General features: G+C 42.9%; 1 protein-coding gene across 2 annotated transcripts in view; it reads left to right on the forward strand.

The window, feature by feature from the left end:
• The window catches only part of tfcp2 (transcription factor CP2), a 170,809-nt gene that overhangs the window by 111,751 nt on the left and 31,208 nt on the right, over positions 1-27,850 (forward strand). Inside the window, exons 7-13 of one of the 2 annotated variants that reach the window (XM_068024451.1) lie at positions 668-778; positions 1,214-1,314; positions 1,395-1,443; positions 19,738-19,770; positions 19,913-19,978; positions 21,755-21,848; positions 26,094-26,184. In XM_068024451.1, the coding sequence (XP_067880552.1) occupies positions 668-778; positions 1,214-1,314; positions 1,395-1,443; positions 19,738-19,770; positions 19,913-19,978; positions 21,755-21,848; positions 26,094-26,184 (545 nt within the window). The remainder of the gene's footprint in view (positions 1-667; positions 779-1,213; positions 1,315-1,394; positions 1,444-19,737; positions 19,771-19,912; positions 19,979-21,754; positions 21,849-26,093; positions 26,185-27,850) is intronic. The other variant, XM_068024452.1, reaches the window with a different exon arrangement.

Below are 27,850 nucleotides of genomic sequence, written 5' to 3' on the forward strand. Positions count from 1 at the left end.
TGGAGACATTGGTTGTAAGCCTGATTTGATATCTTGTGCACTTTGCCTTCTGTTCTTGACTGACTATCCAGGGAGAAGAGAACTGGCTTGGAAGGATCCCCCTTTCCATTTCACATCTTTTGTACACCCAGTAGTAGGCCAGAAATACAAGCAGCATCCATGCAACTATTCATTCATCTTTGGCTCTCTCCTCTCTCTGTAATTGAAGGTGCGCACTGCTTCCCTGAATGAAGTGTTAAATGCTTACTTACAGTATGCAGAGGAGAGAGTGAGAACTGTCTGTCTTCAATGAGTTTGGGGCATTCATAAATTATTCAGTCATGGGAAATTTTTTCCTTGGGCAGCATTGGCCTTTCTTCCTTTTTGAATCCACTCCGTTCACTTTGTAGTCCCAACTGTGGATGACCCCTACTTTATTTTGGTCATTTCTCAATCTTAAGAGAACTGGGCATTAATGATATGGTGATTGTACTATTGGAAAATAAAGACTGGAGTACTTCCCAGCTCCCAATCCTAAAGTAGGAAAGTAATATTTTTCTTAGTCTCACCAAATGTATTGTTGAATTCTCATTCATGTATTACAGGCTGTGGGCAATAGCATGCGACAACATACACAATGCTGTGTTTTTCATTGTTGCATATGATTTGTTTTTTGATTTGTTTGCAGCCAAAAGGTGCTGATAGAAAACAGAAAACAGATAGAGAAAAGATGGAAAAACGAACTCCTCAAGAGAAGGAAAAGTATCAGCCTTCTTATGATACAACCATTCTCACAGAGGTAAGACTGCACTCTAACAAATGTTTGAGATCTGGCATTTGTTTTCTTAAGTCTGCTAGATCTGTTTTTTTTGGTAAGCTTGTGTAATGTTTTGATGTAAACTACTAAATTGGAGTATAGGGGAAGAGAAAAAAACTGGCTTATGATACTTCATTTTGATTTCTGTTTTGTTTCATTTTGGGGGAGAAAGTATTCTACGGATTATTTGTGAAGTAATTTGCAGTATTCAGCAAAAACTGCCATGAATTAACTAAGAGACCAATGTGATTAAAAGATGTGTAAACTTCAGTGCAGAATAGACTGTGGGAAAGCTATGTAGCAACCAGAAGGAATCTTCTTTAATACTTTAGATGAATATAGTACATATAGTTTTGCATAATTTGGAGAAGTTGTCATCACATAATTCATAAGTGTTTGACTTTTTTCTCCATCTAGTGTTCTCCCTGGCCAGACATCTCCTATGTTAACAATACAGCATCTCCTGGATTTAGCAGTTCACACAGCAGTTCACACAGCAGTTTTACTATTGCTGAAGGGTGGGTCTCAATGCTATTTTCTTCCCGTAATTTGTAGCATTTGAGCTTATTGTTAATAGAAATTATTGATCTAATTTCAGAAATGGATCCCCTCATCATCAGCCTGACCCAGTTCCTGCAACCACTGATGTAAGTGGCGTCTTCCAGCATTCCATAAATCTAACCTGATCAATGTGGTCGCATGCGAATATTGTGTGTGATAGAATCATAGAAACTTACTGTGGAGGAGGAGGAGCCCGTTGTGCTGGCTCTTTGAAAGAGCAGTCATGCTTAGTCCCACATCCCTGCTCTTTGTCTATCACCCTGTAAGTTCCTCATCCTGGAGTACCTGTCCAACTCCTTTTTAAAATTATTTATGGAATGCGCTTCCACCACATTTTCAGATTTTTTTTTTAGTTATTTAGATAGTGTTCCAGATTCCAACAACTGAGAAAATTTCTCATCTCCCCTCTAAATCTTTTTCCAATGATTTTTGAATCTATGAACTCTAGTTATTGACCCACTTTTCAGAAGGAATATATTTTCTCTCTTTACTCTATCAAAACCTTCCATGATCTTGAAAACCTCTATTAGGTCACTTTATGTTCCAAGAACAATCCTAACTTTTTTTTGAACCTCTCCTCATAACTCAAGTCCCTTATGCCCTTTTGAATGTCTTTGTATCTTTCCTGCAGTGTGGTGCCCAGCATTTTTTTTTTTTTTGAGTGCATAGGCCAGCATTTATTGTCCATCCCTAATTGCCCTTGAACTGATTGGCTTGCTACACCATCCCGGAGGGCATTTATGAGTTAACCACATTGCTGTGGGTCTGGAGTCATATGTAGACCAGAACAGGTAAAGACAGCAGATTTCCTTCCCTAAAGGACATTAGTGAGTCAGATGGATTTTTACAACAATCGACAATGGTTTCATTGTCCACAATACTCCAGCTGAGGCCTAACCAGTAATTTTTAAAATTCTAACATAATCCCTTTGCTTTTATATTACATTCCACTTTCTCAACCCAAGTAACTCATGCTTTTGTTAACCACCTTATCAACTGCCACCTTTTAAGGATTTGTGTATACGGACACCAAGGTCTCTCTCTGCTCATCGACACTTTTCAGAATCTTGCCATTTGTTTTCTTTTGGATGTGGGCGTTGCTGGCTAGGTCAGCATTTAGTGCCCTAATTGCCCTTGAACCGAGTGGCTTGTTAGGCTATTTCAGAGGGCAGTTAAGAGTCAGCCACATTGCTGTGGGTCTGGAGTCACATGTAGGCCAGAGCAGGTAAGGACAGCAGATTTCCTTCCCTAAAGGACATTAGTGAACCAGATGGGTTTTTACAACATTCGACAATGGTTTTGTGGTCACCACTAGACTAGCGTTTTAATTCCAGATTTATTAATTGAATTCAAATCCCACCTTCTGCTGTGGTGGGATTTGAACCCATGTCCCCAGAGCATCAGTTCCGAAGAAGGGTCACTGACCCGAAACGTTAACTCTGCTTCTCTTTTCACAGGTGCTGCCAGACCTGCTGAGTGGTTTCAGCATTTCTTGTTTTTATCCCCAGAGCATTAGCCTGGGTTTCTGCATTCCAAGTCCAGTGACATTACCACTACGCCGCCACCTCCCCTATAGTGTACTCTTTCCATACTAGTCCTCCAAAAATGCATCTCTTCGCAATTCTCTGCACTGAACTTGATCTGCCGTGCTTCTGCCCATTTCACCATCTTGTCTGTCATCCTGAAGATTACAGCTATTCTCATTATGTTCCACTTTGCCAAGCTTTGTATCATAACACTGCTTTCTACACCCAAATATGGGCTATTCATTAAAGTTGAAAACAGTAATGGACCCAAAACTGACCCTTGGAGGACACTACTGCAACCACCTCCCAGTCTGAAAAACATCCATCCACCACCACCCTCTGCTTCCTGTCATTGAGCCAATTTTGTATCCCTACTTCCATTTTCCCCTTAATTCCATGGGCTTCCATCTTCTTAATAAGCCTCCTGTGTGGCACTTTGGCAAATGCCATCCGAACATCCATATATACAACACCTACTGCTCTACTTTGATCAACTTTGTTACCTCATCAAAGAATTCAATCAAGTTAGTTAGACACAATTTGAAATCCAATGGAAATCAGGGGGAAAACTCTCCACAGGTTGGAGTTACACCTAGCACAAAGGAAGATGGTTTGTTGGAGGTTAATCATCTCAGTCCCAGGACATCACTGCAGGCATTCCTCAGGGTTGTGTCCTAGGCCCAACCATCTTCAGCTGCTTCATCAATGACCTTCCTTCCATCAAAGGTCTGAAGTGGGGATGTTCGCTGATTGGGCAGTGTTCACCATTCGCGGCTCCTCAGATACTGAAGCAATTTGTGTCCATATGCAGCAAAATCTGGAAACATTCAGGCTTGGGATGATAAGTGGCAAGCTACATTCGCATCACACAAGTGCCAGGCAGTGACCATCTCAAACAAGAGAGAATCCAACCATCTCCCCTCGACATTCAATGGCATTACTATTGCTGAATCCCCCACAATCAACATCCTGGGGATTACAGTTGACTAGAAAATGAACTGGACAGGCCTTATAAGTACTGTGGCTACAAGAGCAGGTCAGAGGCTGGGAATTTTGTGGTGAGTACCAACTAGAAGGACAAGGGCAGCAGACGCATGGGAACACCACCACCTGCAAGTTCCCCTCCAAGCCACCCATCATACTGACTTGGAACTATATCGCTGTTCCTTCACTGTCGCTGGATCAAAATCTTGGAACTCCCTTCCTAGCAGCACTGTGGGTGTGATTACACCACATGGACTGCAGCGGTTCAAGAAGGCAGCTCACCACCACCACCTCGAGCAGTTAGGGATGGGCAATAAATGCTGGCCTAGCCAGCGACGCTCACATCCCGTGAAAGAATTTTTTAAAAAATTGCTGGCTCTCCTTGATTAACCCATGCCTTACCAAATGAAAGTTTATTTTGTCCCTGATAATTTCAAATAACTTCAGGTTGACTGGCCTGTAGTTTCCTGGTTTATCCCTCTCCCTTTTCTTGAATAGTGATATGATAACAATCGTCCAGTTCTCCAGCACTACTCCTGTATCCAATGAGGATTGAAAGATTATGACCAATGCCTCTGCTATTGCTGCCTTTTTGCTTCTCAGTAACCTAGGATGCATTCCACCTGGACCAGGTGACTTGACAACTTTAAGTAATCTTTTTAGTACACCTCTATTATACTGTCCATAACTTTCCTCTTAGTGTAGCCTTCACACCATCCACTCCCTTTGTAAAGATAGATACAAAGTACTCATTAATACTTTTACCATAGCCTCTGCCTCTACCTGAAGATTTTGCTTTGGGTCCTTTTTAATAAGGATTTTCCCCAGCAAATGCTTACACTTTATATATTTATAAAATGTTTTAGGGTTCAATTTAATGTGGCCTGCTAATCCTTTCTCATAACCTCGCTTTTTGTCTCCTGTATTAACCTTTTCAATTCCCTCTTGTACTTTCCATTATCTTCCTGGTTATTAATTTCCTATTCCAGAAAGCTTGTTGAACGGTGATGCTGGAGCCAGTCTTTACTTAGTCTTGCATTTATTTTCGAGTAAAAAGGTACACCATGTAGCTCCTTACTCAAACCTCCACTCTGTTTCATGTGTCTCCTTATCTGTGCTCAAGTAAAACCCTAATTAACACCTTTCACCTGGATATTATTAAACATAATTGATATACAATTTAACTGAATTTAGCATGACATTTGTCTTAAGCCTCATGTTTGTTTTATTTTAGCTTTTATTTCCTGGTCATGCCCATTGCATTGGATTTGGATGCTCTACCTTTTCCTTTCAAAGGAATATGTTTAAACTGTACCTGAACAGTCTCTTCCCTGAATGGCCTCCATTAGTGCATTACCCTGCAATTACCTTTCCAATCTACCTGTGCTAGGTCCCTCCATAAATTAGCTGTTCCCCAGTTGACCGTTGTTACCTTTTGATGTTTTCTGGTCTCATTCCATAATTACTCTAAACCGAATTATGTTGTGGTCACTGTTAACTTGATGATCTCCTATTGTAACACAGTCCACTTGCCCTACTTAATTTCCCAGAACCAGCACTCTTTTTTTTTTTTCCTTTTTGGACTGGAGACCTATTGATTGAAAGTGTTATGTTCACATCAGAAGTTCCTACCCTGAGCACTCCTTTTTCCATTCTGTATTCAAGTAATTAAAGTCTCCTACTGTTACTGTTTTTACTGCACACCTTTGAAATTTGCTGACAAATTTTCTCATATCTCTTTCTCCCTGTTTAGAGCTCTATTTAAAAACTCTGAACAGTGTAACCGCTCCCCCTCTGTTCCTCAACTCAAACCAAATAGATTCAGTCCTAGAACCGGCTAGTGAATCCTTTCTCTTTAGAACTGAACCTTCATCCTTAATCAATATCACCATGCCCCCTCTTCTTTCCTTCTCTAGCATTCCTGAATGCTTGATAACCAGGAGTATTACATTTGTGCCTGCAGCTCACTAGCGTAGAATTTAATACCTCTTTTGTCACTTTTGCGATTTCCTCAATCTGATCCCTGCAACTTTTGGGATATTTCTAATTTAATTGCTGTTTATATCCCCCTCTCCACTGATCTCATTTCTGCTTTTGCTATTTTCTGGTTCCTCTTCCCCAGCCAAATTAGTTTAAACCCTCCCAACAGTACCAGTTAACCTCAGAGCATTGCATCTGAACAAAGCCAGGATTTTAGTTACAAGGTTAGTTTGGAGACACTGGGGTTGTTCTCCTTGGAGCAAAGGAGGTTGAGGGAGATTTGATAGAGGTGTACAAAATTATGACCGATTTAGATCAGGTAGGCAAAAGTTGTTCCCATTAGCTGATGGTACAAGGACTAGGGGACACAGATTTAAGGTTATGGGCAGGAGATTCAGGGGGATGTGAGGAAGAACTTTTTTATGCAGCGAGTGGTAATGACCTGGTACTCGTTGCCTACGAGGGTGGTGGCAGCAGAGACGATCAATGAGTTCAAAAGGAAATTGGATGAGCACTTGAGGGAAATAAACTGGAAGGGCTATGGGGATAGAGCAGGGGAATGGGACTGACTGAATAGCTGTACAGAGAGCCGGCATAGACTCAATGGGCTGAATGGTGGCCTCCTGGTGCTGTAATGACTGACTCCTGCAGCACTTCTCCCACACATTTACCTGCATTATCCTCCTGTTTCTATACTCACTAGTATGCGGCACAGGGAGTAATCTTGAGATTACTACCTTATTTGAAGTCCTTTTGTTTTAAAAAAAAAAAAAATCTTTTTTCCTAGCGCTTGAAACCCTGCCTAAAGAACCTCAACACTTTTTCTGCCTATATCATTGGTTCAAATACAGACCATGATTTCTAGCTATTTCCCCATCCTTGCAGAATATCCTGCACCCCATCGGCGATATACTTTACCCTGGCATCAGGGAGGCAACATACTGTTCAGGAATTGTAGTTGAAGAAACTCCTGTCTGTGCCCCTAACATTTAGTCATTCAGTGTTCCATACAGGGATGCGTTGTTATCCCAGTGATTTCAGTTTTAGTGTGTAAACTGTTCTAAATTGGTGGAGAGAGGGTCTGAAATGCACCCAGTTCTAACTCTGACTTCAATTTGTGTCCTAGAGCAGTTTAGACATTTAACTTTTGCATGCCCAAAAGTCATCTGCCTCCTGGGCAGCTGTCTTTCCTTGTTTTGTTTTTTCTTCCTCTTCTCCCTACCTGTCCAGATGACCAATGAATTATTTGGCTGGGCACTGGCAGATGTCTTTCTTGTGAAGCTGTAACTGTATGGTGTAACTGAAGTGTTAATGAGCATTGTTATTGAAATTGAATTCCCCCCTCCCCCACCAAAGCACTCCATTTGATGCTGGTTGTTCAGTTGTGGTTTTACAGGTGCTTCCTACACTCACTCATTTGGCAGCTCTTTATGTATTAGAGCCTAGGCATTGGCCATTTGTTTAACCATCGCAGGTAAGCAAGTCGGCACACTCGATCATGATAGCCTCTCTAGTCTTTTTTCTGTCCGGTTGCTTAACCCAGAACCACCATAGTGATTTGTAGCATCAAAAGGTTTTGTATAAGTGTTTTTGTCTTCAAAAACACACCTCTGAAAATAAGGTTTTGAAGTTTTAGTTTGGGTTGGGGGAGGGATATTTTACTGAGGACATTTTGGGGTGTGTCTTCACCTCATCAAGTTGAGAATATATCTGTGGATGGGGCAAACCTGCCTGAAACGTGCAACAGTTTCACTTCGCTAAGTTTATTTCAAAGCAGTATTGGGCAAGAAGAACAGAATTTAAGTAATCTAGTTGAAGCAATGTAGGGTTTCATTTTACAAAGGGATGAGAGGGAGATGGACTTTGAGTCCCAGCATAATGCAAGTTTGGGCCCTGATTCTTCATGACAAGTATTGAATCCCGATTACACAAATGGACTGATGTCTGAGGGACACAGGAAGTCGAGCAACTCTGTTGTAGACTTTGAGTATTGTAAAAGAAGCTGAGACGAGGTCTGGGTATAGATCACTTGCTCAACCTCTAATGTCGGAAAGGCTTTTTAAAAGGTAAAATGAAATCTTGAGCATTGTATTGTTGTCAGAGAGACAAATATTTATAAAGATACCGACAAAGCTGAATGCATAATTTTTGTACGAGATGGGAGTGAGAAAATAAAGCCATTAAATCACAGATGGACCAGTTGTGTAAAACAATAGGAAGATTGGTTTTCTGATTGTGCACATTCAGCAAAATAAATAGAGTCTTTGAAATAAAATGATTCAATATGTGAGGCTTTTGTATCTAATGCAGAGCCAACCAGCTTGAACCAGTTGATCAATAGATGACTTCGGGGAGGCAGTGGCATAGTGGTATTGTCACTGGATTAGTAACCCAGAGTATTGCTCGGGGGACATGGGTTCGCATCCCACCATGGCAGAAGGTGGAATTTGAATTCAATTAATAAATCTGGAATTTAAAAAAAGCTAGTCTCATGGTCATGAAACCATTGTCAGTTGTTATAAAAACTCATCTGGTTCACTGATGGCCTTTAGAGAAGGACATCTGCTGTCCTTATTTGGTCTGGCCTACATGTGACTCCAGATCCATAGCAATGTGGTTGACTCTTAAATGCCTCTGAAATGGCCAAACAAGCCATTCAGTTTTACCTAACCGCTACAAAGTCAATAAGGAATGAAACCAGACGGACCAGCATTGACTTAGGCACCAGAAATGACAACGGCAAACTGAGCCCCGTTGACCCTGCAAAGTCCTCCCTACTAACATCTGGGGCCTTGTGCCAAAGGTGGGAGAGCTGTCCCACAGACTAGTCAAGCAACAACCTGACAGTCATACTCTCTGAATCATGACTTACAGACAATGTCCCAGACATGGCCATCGCCATCCCAGGGTATGTCCTGTCCCATCAGCAGGACAGACCCAGTAGAGGTGGTGGCACAGTGGTGTATAGTCAATCGGGAGGGAGTTACCATGAAAGTCCTCACCATTGACTCTGGACCCCATGAAGTCTCATGGCATCAGGTCAAACATGGACAAGGAAACCTGCTGCTTACTACCTGCTGCCCTCACTCAGCTGATGAGTCAGTACTCCTCCATGTTGAACACCACTTGGAGGAAGCACTGAGGGCAGCAAGGGCACAGAATGTACTCTGGGTGGGGGACTTCAATGTCCATCACCAAGAGTGCCTCAGTAGCACCACTACTGACCAAGCTGGCCATGTCCTAAAGGACAAAGCTGAGAGACTGGGTCTGCGGCAGGAGGTGAGGGAACCAACAAGAGGGAAAAATGTACTTTATCTCGTCCTCACCAGTATACCTGCCGCAGATGCATCTGTCCATGACTGTATTGGTAGGAGTGACCACTGCACAGTCCTTGTGGAGACAAAGTCCAGTCTTCACATTGAGGATACCGTCCATCGTGTTGTGTGGCACTATCACCATGCTAAATGGAATAGATTTCGAACAGATCTAGCAATGCAAAACTGGGCATCCATGAGGTGCTGTGGGCCATCAGCAGCAGCAGAATTGTACTCAACCACAATCTGTAACCTCATGGCCTGGCATAACCCCATTATATCATTACCATCAAGCCAGGTGACCAACCCTGCTTCAGTGAAGAGTGCAGGAGGGCATACCTCAAAATGAGGTGTCAACCTGGTGAAGATACAACACAGGACTATTTGCATGCCAGACAGTGTAAGCAGAGCTAAGTGATCCCCTAACCAACAGATCAGATCCAAGCTCCTGCCACATCCAGTTGTGAATGGTGGTGGGCAATTAAACAACGAACTGGAGGAAATGGCTCCACAAATATTCCCATCCTCAATGATGGGAGAGTCCAGAACATCGGTGCAAAAGATAAGGCTGGAGCATTTGCAACAATCTTCAGCCAGAAGTGCCGAGTGCATGATCCATCCCTGCTGCCTCCTGCAGTCCCCAGCATCCCCAGATATCAGACTTCAGCCAATTTGATTCACTCTGCATGATATCAAGTAACGACTGAAGGCACTGGATGTTGCAAAGGCTATGGGCCCTGACGACATTCTGGCAAACGTACTGATGACCTGTACTCCAGAACTTGCTGCATCCCGAGCCAAGCTGTTCCAGTACAGCTACAACACTGGCATCGACCAGGCAATGTGGAAAATTGCCCAGGTATGTCCTGTACACACAAAGCAGGGCAAGTCCAACCCGGCCAATTAAGAACAAAGAACAGTACAGCACAGGAACAGGCCATTCGGCCCTCCAAGCCTGCGCCGATCTTGATGCCTGCCTAAACTAAAACCTTCTGCACTTCCGGGGACCGTATCCCTCTATTTCCATCCTATTCATATATTTGTCAAGATGCCTCTTAAACATCGCTATCGTACCTGCTTCCAGCACCTCCCCTGGCAGCAAGTTCCAGGCACTCACCACCCTTTGTGTAAAGAACTTGCCTCGCACATCCCCTCTAAACTTTGCCCCTCTCACCTTAAACCTATGTCTGCCAGTAACTGACTCTTCCACCTGGGAAAAAGCTTCTGACTATCCACTCTGTCCATGCCACTCATAACTTTGTAAACCTCTATCATGTCGCCCCTCCACCTCCAACGTTTCAGTGAAAACAATCCGAGTTTTTCCAACCTCTCCTCATAGCTAATGCCCTCCAGACCAGGCAACATCCTGGTAAACCTCCTCTGTACCCTCTCCAAAGCCTCCACGTCCTTCTGGTAGTGTGGTGACCAGAATTGCACGCAATATTCTAAGTGTGGCCTAACTAAACTTCTGCACAGCTGCAGCATGACTTGCCAATTTTTATATTCTATGCCCCGACCGATGAAGGGAAGCATGCCGTATGCCTTCTTGACTACCTTATCCACCTGCGTTGTCACTTTGTGACCTGTGGACCTGTACACCCAGATCTCTCTGCCGGTCAATACTCCTAAGGGTTCTGCCATTTACTGTATACTTCCCACCTGCATTAGACCTTCCAAAATGCATTACCTCACATTTGTCCGGATTAAACGCCATCTGCCATTTCTCCGCCCAAGTCTCCAACCGATGTATATCCTGCTGTATCCTGACAATCCTCATCACTATCCGCAACTCCACCAACCTTTGTCGTCCGCAAATTTACTAATCAGACCAGCTACATTTTCCTCCAAATCATTTATATATGCTTCAAAGAGCAAAGATCCCAGCACTGATCCCTGCGGAACACCACCCGTCACATCCCTCCGTTCAGAAAAGTACCCTTCCACTGCTACCCTCTGTCTTCTATGACTGAGCCAGTTCTGTATCCATCTTGCCAGCTCACATCTGATCCCGTGTGACTTCGCCTTTTGTATCAGTCTGCCATGAGGGACCTTGTCAAAGGCTTTACTGAAGTCCATAAAGATAACATCCACTGCCCTTCCTTCATCAATCTTTGTCACTTCCTCAAAAAACTCAATCAAATTAGAGAGACACGACCTCCCCTTCACAAAACCATGCTGCCTCTCGCTAATAAGTTCATTTGTTTCCAAATGGGAGTAAATCCTGTCCTGAAGAATCCTCTCTAATAATTTCCCTACCACTGACGTAAGGCTCACTGGCCTATAATTTCCTGGATTATCCTTGCTACCCTTCTTAAACAAAGGAACAACATTGGCTATTCTCCAGTCCTCTGGGACCTCACCTGTAGCCAATGAGGATGCAAAGATTTCTGTCAAGGCCCCAGCAATTTCTTCCCTTGCCTCCCTCAGTATTCTGGGGTAGATCCCATCAGGCCCTGGGGACTTATCTACTTTAATGCTTTGCAAGACACCCAACACCACCTCCTTTTTGATAATGAGATGACTGAGACTATCTGCACTCCCTTCCCTAGGCTCATCATCCACCAAGTCCTTCTCTTTGGTGAATACTGATGCAAAGTACTCATTTAGTACCTCACCCATTTCCTCTGGCTCCACACATAGATTCCCATCTCTGTCCTTGAGTGGGCCAACCCTTTCCCTGGTTACCCTCTTGCTCTTTATATATGTATAAAAAGCCTTGGTATTTTCATTAGTCCTGTTTGCCAATGACTTTTCATGACCACTTTTAGCCCTCCTGACTCCTTGCTTAAGTTCCTTCCTACTGTCTTTATATTCCTCAAGGGATTCGTCTGTTCCAAGCCTTCCAGCCCTTACAAATGCTTCCTTTTTCTTTTTGACTAGGCTCACAATATCCCGCGTTATCCAAGGTTCCCGAAACTTTCCAAACTTATCCTTCTTCCTCACAGGAACATGCCGGTCCTAGATTCCAATCAACTGACATTTGAAAGACTCCCACATGTCAGATGTTGATTTACCCTCAAACAGCCGCCCCCAATCTAAATTCTTCAGTTCCTGCCTAATATTGTTATAAATAGCCTTCCCCCAATTTAGCACCTTCACCCGAGGACTACTCTTATCCTTATCCACAAGTACCTTAAAACTTATGGAATTATGGTCACTGTTCCCGCAATGCTCCTCTACTGAAACTTCGACCACCTGGCCGGGCTCATTCCCCAATACCAGGTCCAGTACGGCCCCATCCCTAGTTGGACTATCTACATATTGTTTCAAAAAGCCCTCCTGGATGCTCCTTTCAAATTCTGCCCCATCCAAGCCCCTAGCACTAAGTGAGTCCCAGTCAATATAGGGGAAGTTAAAATCACCCACCACTACAACCCTGTTACCTTTACATCTTTCCAAAATCTGTCTACATATATGCTCCTCTACCTCCCGCTGGCTGTTGGGAGGCCTGTAGTAAACCCCCAACATCATGACTGCACCCTTCCTATTCCTGAGCTCCACCCATGTTGCCTCGCTGCATGACCCCTCCGAGGTGTCCTCCTGCAGTCTAGCTGTGACATTCTCCTTAACAAGTAATGCAACTTCCCCACCCCTTTTACATCCCCCTCTATCCCACCTGAAGCTTCTAAATCCTGGAACATTTAGCTGCCAATCCTGTCCTTCCCTCAACCAAGTCTCTGTAATAGCAACAACATCATAGTTCCAAGTACTAATCCAAGCTCGAAGTTCATCTGCCTTACCTGTTATACTTCTTGCATTGAAACAAATGCACTTCAGACCACCAGTCCCGCTGTGCTCAGCAACATCTCCCTGCCTGCTCTTCCTCTTAGTCCTACTGGCCTTATTTACTAGTTCCCCCTCATTTATTTCACTTGCGTCCTACTGCTCTGGTTCCCACCCCCCTGCCACACTAGTTTAAACCCTCCCGAGTGATGCTAGCAAACCATGCAGCCAGGATATTAGTGCCCTTCCAGTTTAGATGCAACCTGTCCTTCTTGTACAGGTCCCATCTGTCCCTGAAGAGATCCCAATGGTCCAGATATCTGAAACCCTCCCTTCTCCACCAGCTGTTCAGCCACGTGTTTAGCTGCACTATCTTCCTATTTCTAGCCTCACTGGCACATGGCACAGGGAGTAATCCCGAGATTATAACCCTGGAGGTCCTGTCTTTTAACTTTCTACCTAACTCCCTGAACGCCCCCTGCAGGACCTCGTCACTCTTCCTGCCGATGTCATTGTCATTGGTACCGATGTGTACCACAACCTCTGGCTGTTCACCCTCCCCCTTCAGAATGCCCCCTGTCCGTTCAGAGACATCCTTGACCCTGGCACCATGGAGGCAACATACCATCCTGGAGTCTCTTTCACGTCCACAGAAGCGCCTATCTGTGCCCCTGACTATAGAGTCCCCTATAAGTATTGCTCTTCTGCACTTTGTCCCTCACTGCTGAACAACAGTGCCAGCCGTGGTGCCACTGCTCTGGCTGCTGCTGTTTTCCCCTGATAGGCACCCCCCCAACAGTATCCAAAACGGTATACTTGTTAGAGAGGGGGATAGCCACAGGGGATTCCTACATTGACTGCCTGCACCTTCTCGCGGTCACCATCTATCTGCCTGCACCTTGGGTGAAACCACTTCTCTAAAACTCCTGTCTATGACGCTTTCTGCCACCTGCATGCTCCTAAGTGCATCCAGTTGCCGCTCCAACTGATCCATGCGGTCTGTGAGGAGCTGCAACTGGGTGCACTTCCTGCAGATGTAGTCGTCCGGAACGCTGGAAGCGTCACGGACCTCCCACATCTCACAGGTGAAGCACTTCACCCCTCCAACTGACATTTCTAGTACTTATTTATAAATTAATTTCAAATAAATAAATACTTATTAAATCCTTCCTAAATTGTTATTAACTATATGGTCCCTCGTGCTAGATTCCTACTATAAATATTAAATGCTAACTGAATACAGTAATCGCCTTCCTCTGGTTTAGTTACTCTACTTATTAATTAGTTAATTAGGGTTTTAATCAATTTTTATCAATATTTTATTTTCAAATTCAGTAAAAGAAATTCCCCACCTGTCAATCAGGTCACAGCTTTCCTGTGACGTCACTTTCAGTTTTTTTTTAACCAGAGTTAAGTTTTTTACACTTACCGGTCCAGAATGCCACCCTCCGAGTCTTCTCCCAGTCAGCTGTGGTCTTTGAAAGCTCTCGGCTCCCCTCACTGAGGACAGGTAGGAAATGAAAGGAGCTCCTCGCTCCCTCCTCACCGAACTTCCTCAGTTACCAAACTTCCACTGTAGCACTCCAATGCAAACAAAGTCAGCACTGTAAGATGGCTCACTTTTATACTGACTGACTCTCGCCCCCTGAAAACTGGTTTAAGCCAATTCTCTAATTAACAGGGTGCAGCTGCAAGCAGAGCCTGAGTGAACCCTGTTTAAAGTTGGTCTAAAACTCACCTTCTGCAACCCTAACAGCAACTGTTAAGTTAATCTGCTAAATAAAAGACAGATTAGATTTAAGATAAAATTAACCTTTAATTATCCTCAGTTACCAAACTTCCACTGTAGCACTCTAATGCAACCCAAGTCAGCACTCCAGTACCGCCCCATCAGTCTCTCAGTCATCAGTAAAGTGATGGAAAGTGTTGTCAATAATGACATCAAGCAGCAGTTGCTTAGCAATAACCTGCTCAGTGATGCTCAGTTTGGGTTCCACCAGGGCCACTCAATTCCTGACCTCATTACAGCCTTGGTTCAAACATGCACAAAAGAGCTGAACTCAAGAGGTGAGAGTGACTACCTTTGACATCAAGGCAGCATTTGACTGAGTATGGCATCAAGGAGCTCCAGCAAAACTGGAGTCAATGGTAATCCGGGGGGAAACCCTCCGCTGGCTGGAGTCATACCCAGCGCAAAGGAAGATGGTTGTGGTTGTTGGAGGTCAATCATCTGAGCTCCAGGACATCACTGCAGGAGTTCCTCAGGGTAGTGTCCCAGGCCCAACCATCTTCAGCTGCTTCATCAATGACCTTCCTTCAATCATAAGGTCAGAAGTGGGGATCTTCACTGATGATTGCACAATGTTCAGCACCATTTGCAACTCCTCAGATACTGAAGCAGTCCGTGTAGAAATGCAGCAAGACCTGGACAATATCCAGGCTTGAGCTGATGTGTGGCACAAATATTACTTGCCAGTTAAGTGCCAGGCACTGATCATCATCGAGAGAATCTAGCCATCTGCCCTTGACATTCAATGGCATTACCATTGCTGAATCCTCCACTATCAACATCCTGGGGGTTACCATTGACCAGATGCAGAACTGGATCAGCCATATAAATACTATGGCTGCATGAGCAGGTCAGAGGATAGGAATCTTGCAGCGAGTAACTCACCTCCTGACTCCCCAAAGCCTGTCCACCATCTACAAGGCACAAGTCAGGAGTGTGATGGAATACTCTCCACTTGCCTGGATGGGTGCAGCTCCAACAACATTCAAGAAGCTCGACACCATCCAGGACAAAGCAGCCCGCTTGTTTGGCACCCCATCCACGAACATTCACTCCCTCCAGCACCGACGTACAGTGGCAGCAGTGTGTACCATCTACAAGATGCACTGCAGAAACGCACCAAGACTCCTTGGACAGCACCTTCCAAACCCGCGACCTCTGCCACTTCGAAGGACAAGGGCAGCAGATGCATGGGAACACCACCACCTGCAAGTTCCCCTCCAAGCCACACACCATACTGACTTGGAACTATATCGCCGTTCCTTCACTGTCGCTGGGTCAAAATCCTGGAGCTCTCTTCCTAACAGCACTGTGGGTGTAGCTACCCCACATGGACTGCAGCAGTTCAGGAAAGCAGCTCAAGGGCAGTTAGAGATGGGCAGTAAATGCTGGCCCAGCCTGTGATGCCCACATCCCATAAAACAAATTTAAAAAAAAGTTGAGCCTTGATCCAGGTGCCCCACACTAATTGGCTTTGATTTTAGATTTACAGTGTAGATTTGTGAATGGAATTCAAAATCTAAACAAGGGACTGCTTAACATTACAATGATCTATTTAAAAATGACTATGCCCACCCCGGTTTGTGGTTTGCTTTCCAATTGCAACAGAGAGCATATATTACTTTAGATTCAGCTCTGTGTGATTTCAGGTATGTTTTGTGGAGGTTGGTACTGAACTGTGCTGTTCGTACCTTTCAGATTATGCTTATTCTCAGCTCTGACCTCTTGATTTTTTCTTATAAATATGTGTGTATGTAATACACTTCAGTGTTGTATCCTGTTGAATATCGGAGAGGCTGAAAGTGAACATTTGGGAAGAAGGCAAGGGCTGCTATTGCCCCGTCCCAAACTTTTCAGTTATTTCAGACAGGAGCGTCTCCTTGGGCGGGAATACAGCCAAGGAATCCAGAATAATCTTGGAAATCAAGCTAAGCCAATTAAAATATGAATTCTTAAGGAAGCACTCTTCACGGATTTGATCATGTGTAATGTGCTGCTGTAGAAGGTGATAGAAACAAAATTCAAAATCACGAAGGTGTTCAAAAATGATATAGATAGTCATCTGTTCATAGGTTTTAAAGGATATAGAGGAAACACCAACTGCCATGGCTAACAAAAACAGCATTGCAGGCGTTATGGTCCTTCTGTTCCTAATTCTGCTGTTCATTTCATGGTTCCATCCTCTGCAAACCGTTAGCAATGTGTCACACTAGATAAAGCAGTACAAGTTAAGGGTCAAGGTGATTTCAAGATGATATGCCCGGCAATGGAAATTAGTGCTAAGTCAACCTGCTGCAGTCCACTCAATCACATATCCAAGCAAGCAGGTCTGCAGTACTACAGGGCATTTTTTGTGATTGACCAACCAGCCTGGCTTATTAATGGGACCGGAAATGGGAATCCTGCCACGGGGTCTGGGATAACTCCGAAAATTGATGCTGTAACTAGTAGGATAATTCTGGTTGGATAAGCAATGAGAAGCAGATTAGTGCTCTGTACTTCGTAAGCATGTTAAACTATTACAGTATGTGTGCTCATACTTTGGAATCCTTAAACCTGGGCTTTTGTTTTTTGAACTTCTGTAAGTGGGATGTGGCCCTTTGTGAAAATAAACTTTATCTGTGGCAATTTCAGTGGCGTGGTTTGGAAACTTGAACATTGTTGATGATTTCCATGTACTAGTCACTCCTCTAACGAAACAAAGCTGTCAAATCTGGTCTGCTCATTTGCACTACTGCACAATGGCCCTGGAATGTTCAGTAAATACAATACAGTGGGGTAGGGATTAGTATTTTCAGATCTGTACTTGAGTTCCAGATTTCCTTTTGTCTATTGTGATGAGAGAAATCTGTTGTCATCATAAGATGGTGTTATGACCTCAGTGAGATCGTTAACGTGAAAAAAAAAACAAGATATGAACCCCCAGACCAATTTAGAGAATTATACAAGATTTCATGTTTTGACTTTTATTATAACTAAACTAAAAAAATCCCCAATTAACTGAACAGTACTTTGTAAGTCGCTGATACCCCAAATTACATAGGTATTTTCTTTACTTCTTAAAACACTTGAAAACCTCAAACCACACTTGTACGTTGCACAGTCTTTTTTGATGGTGAAATCTTTGCGGTTGAAAATCTCAAGCTCCTCCCAGTTGCAATGGGTTGGATCTTCCAGACCTTTTCACAAATCATTGTCCTCTTTGCTCACTTCTCTGAACACTTCCGACCTGGATATCCGTGAATAAGGCGCTTCCTGGTGATCCTGCTGGTCGTCGTCTTCTCTACAAACTTCGACTTTCAAAATAGGTTCAAGTCTTCACAGTCTTTTGCTGTATCAGGCTTCTGAGAGCAAATGTTCCCTCCCTCCCTCTGTCTCTTGAGCTGCCACTGCTGATTGTCTTCCTTACAGCCTGCTCTGAGGCTGCAACTGCTAGGTTCCCTTCTTACAGCCTGTCTTCCTCCAGAAAATCTGTTACATTTATTTGGACCCAAAAGTCAATAGTTATTGCCCTTTTCCAATATGCAAAGTCCAGAAGTCTGGTTTCACAGAGCCACCTGGGCCTTCCATTGTTCGAGGTGTTAACAGCTGCTGGTACATTTGCATCTTGAGAATCACTGACTCCTTGTTTTATGACCTGAATGTCTGGGAGGGCAAAACGATTGTTCTTCAGGTGTTACCCTTGCAGTCTCTGTTTTTCAAAATAAAGTATTTGATCTGTGTTCTCTGTTGTCGTGGTAACCAGGACTTCTGTCTTGTCCTTTTGCAGAGTGGATGTGAGATCACCTGACCTTCTGGACTCCATCTTGAACTTTTAACAGTCGCAATTTTAGAAACATAATCATGTTACAAGGTCCAGTGTTCATAACAGGAGGGTTGAGGCATAATGTTAGCTTTGCTCTTCCAAGTCAGTAGATTGTGGGTTTAAGCCTCACTTTAGGACTTGAGCACATAATCTGGGCTGATTGTCCACTGCAGATTTAAGGGGGATGGGGGGGTGCAACATTGTCAGATGAACTGTTCAGCCAAGCCCTTGTCTGCCTGTTCGGGTAGATTTGAAGAGCCTATGGTACTGTTCAAAGAACAACATGGAGTTGTCCTGGTTATTTATTCATTTACTGTTTGGGAGCCGTTTTGTGCAAAATGGCTGCAACCTTCACCTACAGAACGGTTGTTGCGCTTCAGAGTATTTCATTGTATGTAAAGCATTGAGCTGTAATAAGGTTCTGTATAAATACAAATCTTGTTTTTGTGTGAGGTGTACATATGCTGGTTGCTTTGCACTGATCATTAAAGCAGTGAGTACTGATTTTTTAATTTGCTTTGCAACTAGTTGTATAGGTATCTTTACTGTGTCATAGTTACTGGTTCGTTCAGTGGTAGCATTCTTGCTTCTGAATCTGTAGGTTGTGGGTTGAAGCCCCATTCCAGGACTTGGAAGCACATAATATCGGCCGACACTTCAGTGTAATTCTGTCGGAGTGCCCTCTTTCAGTTGAGAGCTTAAACTGATGCCCTATCTCCCTGTGCAAGTGGGTGTAAAAGATCCCATGGCACTATTTGAAGAGCAGAGAGTTCTCCTGGTGTCCTGACTAATATTTATCCCTCAACCAACACCATCAAAACTGTCTGAACATTCATTGTATTTGCTGCTTGTGGTATCTTGCTGAGCGCAAATTGGCTGCTGTATTCACCTATCTGTATTTAAAAAGTAATTCATTGACATGTCCTCAGGATATGCAAGGTGCCAAAAAACTGCAACTTTTTTTCTCTGTCCCTGACCTGATTATAATATAGCTCTAATCCAGAGACTCTGATCCTGCAGTGTTTCTATTTTGTATGGGTACTACAGAAAGTCTGCACTGAGTTGATAATTATTATCCTGCTCATGGGAGGAGGGAGAATTATTGAACTGGTTATCCATCCATTTGTCCAATTACTTTTAATTTCTCACCTCTAACAATTGAAATCTAAATTTGCATAAACATAATCAACTTCTCAATGGCTATTGGATTCTTCCTGAAAATTCACATTTGACCTCTTCATGCTTCTGTACAATTTCAGCTCAGTAATTCTGTTGGATTTTCACTAGATTTGGTAAGTGATTTTTGCCTCATCAGACTTTTGGTTTCTTTCAAATTGTATGCGATGGAAACTGTACATGCATTTGTACATGTATCCAAAGTGAAAAGCACTTTTAGATTTTTACAGAAGTTCACGAGTAACTTTTTCTTATTAGACACTGGGATCCTTTCGAAAGTGGGTTTGTCGGGAACTGTCCGTGTATCCCGTCTCCGAAAATCAGGTAGGGGCTTTTGTTGTAAAGGTGCTGACGCTCTCGATGTCTTGAGAGGCATTTTGTTTTGTTTAAAAACCCACGAGGACTCCTAGGAAGTTAGAGCAAAACCTTTTGACTTCCCATAATTTTGAATAATTTAACACAAACTGACAGCGTGACCAGAAAAAAAACTTCACAAACAGAAATAGCCATAAATCATTTTTATAAGTTAAATTGTTAGATTTAAATACCATCTTTATCCATTTATCATTAAAGCCAAGAATTCTAGTCCTTTTCCTTGAATTTTTATTTGGCGTGAAATAGTTGATGTGGTAGTATACTTTCTATGGAGCAATAAGGAGAGTCATTTTTTTTCCCTAGTCGGTTTGTCTTCCAAAAGACTGAGGAAGACTTCGGACTGAGGAAAGTCACTGACACCCATTGGTTTGTGGGATTGAGTGATTGACTCCAGGGTGTTTGCACTCATCTAAGCCAGCTTCTAATCTAACCGTGACTAATCTAATGGAATTTATTGATGAAGCAACACAGAACTTTGATTAGGGGAAGACGGTGGATGTTTTCTTTCTGGATTTTAATAGAGCTTTTGATAAAGTACCACATAAAAGGCTGGTTAACAATATTGAGGCTTGAAATAGGAGGGTCATTGTCCAATTAGATAAAAAGTATTAGCTTAAGAACAGAAAGCAGCAAGTCATAAATGGTTATTTTTCAGACTGGAGGGTGGTAAATGGTGTTCCCCAAGGGTCACTGCTTTTTTTTGCTATATATATGATTTGTATCTTGGAATACAGAGTAAAATTTCAAAATTTACCGTGATACCAAACTTGGAGAAGCGGCAAACCGTGAGAATGATGCCAGTCGCCTACAGCAGGACATGGGCCAGCAGAATGGGCAGACAAGTGACAGATGGAATTTAATACAGAGAAATGTGAGGTGATGCATTTTGGCAGAAGGTATAAGATGAGGCAATATAGACTTAATGGCACAGTTCTAAAGAGTGTACAGGAACAGAGGGACCTGGAGGTTCATGTACATAGATCTTTGAAGGTGGCAGGACATATATTGAGAGTGTATTAGCAAAGCATATGGGATCTTGGAATTCATAAATAGAGGTATTGAGTACAAAAGCATAGAGGTTATACTGAACCTTTATAAAGCTCTGGTTAGGCCACAGTATTGTGTCCAGTTCTGGTCACCACACTTTAGGAAGGATGTGAGGGTCCTTGAAAGGGTGCAGAGGAGATTTACCAGAATGGTTCCAGAGATGAAGGATTTTAGTTAAAAGGTTAGTTTGGAGAAGCTGGGGTTGTTCTCCTTGGAGCAAAGGAGATTGAGGGGAGATTTCATAGAGGTGTACAAGATTATGACAGGCTTAGATAAGTTAGACAAGGAAAAACTGTTCCCGTTAACTGATGGTACCAGGACTAGGGGACACCGGTTGAAGGTTTTGGGCAAGAGATGCAGGGGGAATGTGAGGAAGAACATTTTTTACACAGCGAGTAGTAGTGACCTGAAAGTTCCTGCCTACGAGGATGGTGGAAGCGAAGACAATGATTTCAAATGGAAATTGGATGGGCACTTGAAGGAAATAAACTTTCAGGGCTGTGGGGATGGAGCGGGACCGACTGAATAGCTCCGTGAAGAGCCGGCATGGACTCTGGCTGAATGGCCACTTCCTGTGCTGTAAATGACTGACTGCATAGTGTGCTCTTGGGTCATTGTATCTGTGTGTACCTTTCAGGGCTAATATCTAAGAATTGACTTGGAACTTTATTTTTGCAGAATCTGTTACCAACAGCCACACCTCAGGACGCTCAACAGTGGTTGCACAGAAATCGATTTTCTCCATACTGCAGGCTCTTCGCAAATTTTTCTGGTACCTTTTGCTTATTAACTTATTTGGATGAAAATATTTGTCAAAATTACCTGGGATGTCGGAATGGATTGCAACACATTCCTTCCATCTCCAGGACCTAGGTTTGATTCATTTGGGCCAGAAGGATTAAGTCTTGGCATGCTGTAGTGATCCTAGGTGAACTATGTTCAGAATGTTTGCAAAGCTCCTAGTAGCAGCATGTCCACAACGTAAATCTATTTTCTCATAGTTTGATGTTAAATCGGAAGTCACTAAATGAGATTTTGAGTGTGGCTGGTGTGGGAAATGGACATGTTGCACTTTAATAGGGGTGTTTATCTGAGACTAAGGTCAAGATTGTATGGAGAAAGCACCCATGTTTACCGGCCTTAGCAACACATGAGTTTTTTTAAGAAAAGAGAAACCCAAATGAAGGGCCAAACCCTGTAGTGCACGCTACCAATGAGATTGAAAAGAACAGGAGAGAGATGTAGTTAATCGCTAATACCAAACTCACTTTTAAACTATTGATTTTAGCGGGAAAGAATTTCAATTTTAAAGTGAACCTTGGAAAGAAAGAGTTCGAGTAGATGATGGGATAAATTTTGATTTCAAGCTTGTAAGTCCGAGAGGAGACGGTGCAAGGAGCGTGGTGTATTAGGAGTTGAGCAGGAACAAGAGGAATACTTCAAACAATACTGACCATCGTAACATTGATTGAGAGAGCAGAAAGTTTGAGATGGGGACTGAGAGGCTTGATGTGAGAATAATTGCTTTATAAAATGATTAGGGAAAGGGGATTATATAACACTAGGGTAGGGGGGGAAACTAAGTTTAATTTGAACGACAGAGTTATTTCTTTGCAGAAAGACAATGTCGGAAAAAAATACATAAATGCAAAAAAAGTTATAAGAAGGATATGGGGCAGGATATGGAGAAGGTGCCAAGAAAATTTATAAGGATATCAGAACTGAGGTTATAGCCATCATCAGGAAACTTTGAACAAACTGGGACTTTATACTCGAGAAAAGAGACTGTTGAGGGGTGACATGATAGATATCTTGAATATTATGAAGGTGTTTGGGGAAGACATAGAGATGTTTCCAGTTGTGGAGGAATTTAAAACTAGGGAACCATAAAAATGAGATAGGCACGAATAAAACCAATTGGAAATTCAGGGGAGTGGGCCTAATTGGATTACTCTTCCAAAGCATGGGCTAAATGGCAGACTTCTGTACTGTGTCATTCTATGATCCTAGGAGAAACTTCTTTACCCAGAGAGTGGGTAGAATATGGAATTTGCTACCACATGGGTGGTTGAGGCAAATAGCATAGATGCATTAAAGGGGAATCTATAGCAACACATGAAGGGGAATGGAATAGGTTATGCTGTTGGGGCTAGATGAGAGGGGTGGGAGGAGGCTCGTGTGGAACATAAGCACTGACATTGACTAGTTGGGATGAATGGCCTGTACATGCTATACATACTACGTAAAACTATGTAAAACATTGGAAATACAGTGGAGAGCCTTTGGCAAAACAAGTAGCAAGAATTTGCTATGAACTCATCTGGCCACCAGGCCATCCTAACTGTCAGCTTGGCTGAGTTTGTCTTACGCTTGCTTCTGGATCAAAAGGCTGTGGGTTCAGTCCTGTTACCTATTTGGGCACAAACCTCGATTGACACTTGCGTGCAGTAATGTCTGGAGGCCCTCCTTCAGAAGAGACATTATGATTAGGCCTTTTCTGCCTGCTCAGGTGGTCAGTAATGCTCCCATGGTATTAGAAGAAGAGCAGGAAGTTGTCCACTATCCTTGCCAAGATTGCTCCTTCAGTTAACACTGTCAAGAAGTTTTTGCTATTGCTCATTCATTTTGTTTTGTGGCACCTGCTGTACGCAAATGTGCGCAAATTGGCTGTTAACTTTGCCCGCATGAGTGACTGCACTTCAAAAGTACTTTGTTGGATCTGCTGAATATGTAATTTAGGTGCTATATAAATTCCAGTTCTTTCCATCTGGGCCAGGAAACTCAAAAGGTTTCTGATGTTTTGGCAAAGCTCTCTGGTACTGCCAGGGGTTGGGGGAGGTAGGAGGCTCAGGAAACTACTCTTCAGTAATGAACCACTTTGCATATGCTGCCCAAGTGATCTATCTTTTAAAATTAAGTTCCTATGGAGCTCGTTCAAGCATTTTGGGTCAGCTTGGCCCTATTGTCAGCATTCTTGCCAAAGTCAATAAGTTATGAGTTCAAGCTCCAATCAAGGACTTGAGCACATAACTTAAACTGCCACTTTTCAGTGCGGTATTAAAGTGGTATGTTATGTTGTCTTATGCCACCTTTCAGGTGGGATGTTAAATGATGTCTTGACTGCCAGCTCAGGTGGGCATAAAAGATTCAATGGCACTATTTGAGGGTGAGTGTGTTCTCCCCAGTGGCCTGGGTAACCTTCACCCATCAACCAGCACCACTAAAACATGATTATCTGGTTGTTTGTTTAATTGCTGTTTTTAAGAGTTTGCCATGCGCAAATTGGCTGCAGCATTTGCTTACATAATAATTGCACTTCAAAAGTGCATCATTGGTGGTAAAACACTTTGGGCTGTCCTCAGTATGTGATAAGGCGCTATATTAATGTAAATTCACTCTTATCTTCTTGGCCAAGGAACACTCAAAGGTTTGCAGAGTCATGGCATATCCCCATCAGCTCAGCTGAGAGCTTGTGGTAGGTTTCAGAAAGCTGCAATTTGACAGTGATACTCTTGAGTGCATGTGATGCACCTGTTTTTGAAATAAATCGAGCAATAGGGTCTATTTGGTCCCATTAGTACACTCCCCTGAGTCAGAAAGCCGTGGGTTTAACCCCCACTCTGGGGCATGAGTGCATAATCTCAATTGACCTTTTGGTCTAGTTCTGGGTAAGTGCAGCATTTTTTTTTTTAAGAGGTGCAGTCTTTCAGAAGAGATGCCAGACCAAGGCTCTATCTGCTTGTTCAGGTGTGTGTAAAATATACTATGACACTATTGGAAGAACAGAGAGATTTCCCTGTGTCCTGGCCAATATTCTTGCCTCAAACCAACATCACCAGAAACAGATTGCTCAGTTCACTTGCTGTGTGACTTTGCTGTGCGCAAATTGACTGCTGCATTTGCCTGTATAGCAACATTAACTGCACTTCAAAATTAATTCATTGGTTATGAAGTGCTTTGCAACATCCTGAGAATATGATGAGATGCTTTATAAATATAAGCTGCTTTTGTTTTTTGCCAGTCTGAACATATTAAATATGACAAGGTTTTCAGCCTTTACTTTTCTCTCCTTTCCCCTTTGCTCAATTAAATGAGAGCAATGTGAACAGCTCTTGATCCTTCTTCTCATCCTTTTGTCTTCTGAGCAGCTAAATAAACTTGTATGTAAGTTACTGTTTATCTTTGGAACTTTGTTCTACTGGAAAGGAATCACAGAAAATGGAAATTTAAACTTGTATCAAAGTATCTTTTGGAGACAATTTAGGTGAAATTTGGTTTGTATTCCAGCTTGGAGCAGAGAATTTTTGAGATTTAATTTGTAACATTGTAGTCACTCACGTAGAACTGTATTGGTTGTTGGGTAATGTACCTTGTGATCTATTTCCTGCAACTTAGTTTTTGGTCACCCTCAAGGGTTGGAGATGAATATTTCAGATTTTGTTTCCCCTAAATTGTCGAAGTTTTTTGTTTTGGCCTTTCCTAGGAGGTTTCGTGGCTGCTGATGGGTGGAGTGGAGGTTGTTACAAGAAGACTGCCTGGTTCATAATTGATGGACCAGCCAGTCTTTTTCTATTCATCTTTTTGTATGTTTGTACAAGGAAATTCAATAATGATGTGTTCAGGGCAAGTATAGCCTCAAACTGGTATTAAAACATCATGGATCTATGTGGACTTTGAGGAATAGAATTTATATATTTAGATGAGAATGTTAGTTTTTTAATATAAAACAGGAAGGTGTTTAAAGTGGCAGTTTTTAATAAGCATTTGATTGAAAGAAAGATTCTGCAGGCTTGAACTGGATGAGCAGAAAGATAATCCTACATACGCTGGTTCATGAGACAGCCAAACATGCTGTAATTCTGTATTCTGACTATTAAGTAATTCTTCCACACCTTCAGTTAATGTCAAAACTATGACTGTCCCACTGGAGCTTCATGTGACCAGTAGTTCTCTGCAAATTTCTTCCATTTTGCTACACCACCAGGAAGTTTTGAACTTCTATTGCCTCCATCCACAGGTGGAGATCTGTTAAAGCTGACTAGAGATGATGTTATCCAGATCTGTGGCCCTGCAGATGGAATCAGACTCTTCAACGCTCTAAAAGGAAGGTAAGTGTGCGTTTCAGTTCAGCTTCAAATCTATTATTCTAAGCATTTGAAGGTTAGTAGCATTTATATTTTCAAATAACTTCAACCTTCACATGTAACTGTAGATGGGCAGGGATTGGGGGGGGGGGGGGGCGGGGGGAAGCAGGGAATTGTGGAGGAGGGAGGAATGATGCAGTGATACTCTACATTTAAGAAATTTGTGTGCTGTCTTCCCCTATCTTGTACAAGGCTTTGGCCTGAACTTCATCTTGAGCTCTTTGGAAAAGACAGTACAATTGCTGTGTCACAATTTAAATACTTAGCTATAACAGCACCAGATCTGAGAGAATCCTGGGGCAGGCAGAACAGGAAATTTCACTTCCACATTTTTCAAATGATTTTATTCACATTTGTTCACATTAGTCAACCGATATGTCGATGACATTTTCGTCATATGGGAACATGATAGGATAGAAACATAGAAAATAAGAGCAGGAGTAGGCCATTTGGCCCTTCGAGCCTGCTCCTCCTTTCATTATGATGGCTGATCATCCAACTCAGTAACCTGTTCCCACTTTTGCCCCATACCCTTTGATCCCTTCAGACCCAAGAGCAATATCTAACTCCTTCTTGAAAACATACAATGTTTTGGCCTCAACTGCTTTCTGTGGTAGCGAATTCCACAGGCTCACCACTCTCTGGGTGAAGAAATTTCTCCTCATCTCAGTCCTGAAGGGTTTACCCCATATCCTTAGACTATGACCCCTGGTTCTGGACTCCCCCACTTGGATCTTCGTTTTCTATGACGCCTTAATAACCAGCATCCGGACATTAATTTCACCATGGGGACAGAGGAACTTTCCATACCATTTCTTGATCTCATTACCAAGTCTGATAACGGCATACGAGCACACCAAGTCTCATAATGGCGGCATACCAAGTCTACCGCAAGCCCACTCATACTGATAGATACCTGAACTATCGTTCTTTTCATCATCCCTCCACTCTTCACCCAGTCTCCAACACTCTCAGAAGGGCCTACTCCATTAGCGATAAGAAGAACCACAAGAACTGCAATACATCAAGTTTGTACTTCAACTCAGTGGATTTCCTTCCCATAAGATCAACACATGTCCACTTGTTACTTGCACTGCAACAACTACTTCAACCAAGACAAGAGTAGGCCTCCCATACATAGGCTCCACCTCACAGACTACAGCGCGTACTTAACTTGGCGGATGTAGAAATCCGACATAAATCATCCAAGAAGTTCCATGCTATCCTTCATACCCGCAAAGCCAAGAAGCCATCTAGCAACACACCAGGAATTTGCAGCATATCCCGCGACTGTGGACTCGCCTACATTGGAAAAACAGGTTGCAACCTACACACTAGAGTCGAGGAAACACCAAGCCTGCTTCAAACACAGTGAAGGGACAAGTCAGCCATTGTCAAGCATGCTCAATTCAATAACCACCACATTGGTCCAATTCCAAACTCATCCATTACACACTGGCATACAAGACACGCCAGGGAGGCTATGGAGATCTACAAACACCAGTCTGTTTCCCAACACAGTGGACTGCTTATCAGTGATATCTGCCTACCCCTACTCAGAAACACATAATCAGCTCTGCAGCCAACATACCCCGACGAGAACAAATGGTATCCGCTGGAGAGAGTACAG

The sequence above is a fragment of the Heterodontus francisci genome, chromosome X (assembly GCF_036365525.1).
Source record: "Heterodontus francisci isolate sHetFra1 chromosome X, sHetFra1.hap1, whole genome shotgun sequence".
Lineage (NCBI taxonomy): Eukaryota > Metazoa > Chordata > Chondrichthyes > Heterodontiformes > Heterodontidae > Heterodontus > Heterodontus francisci.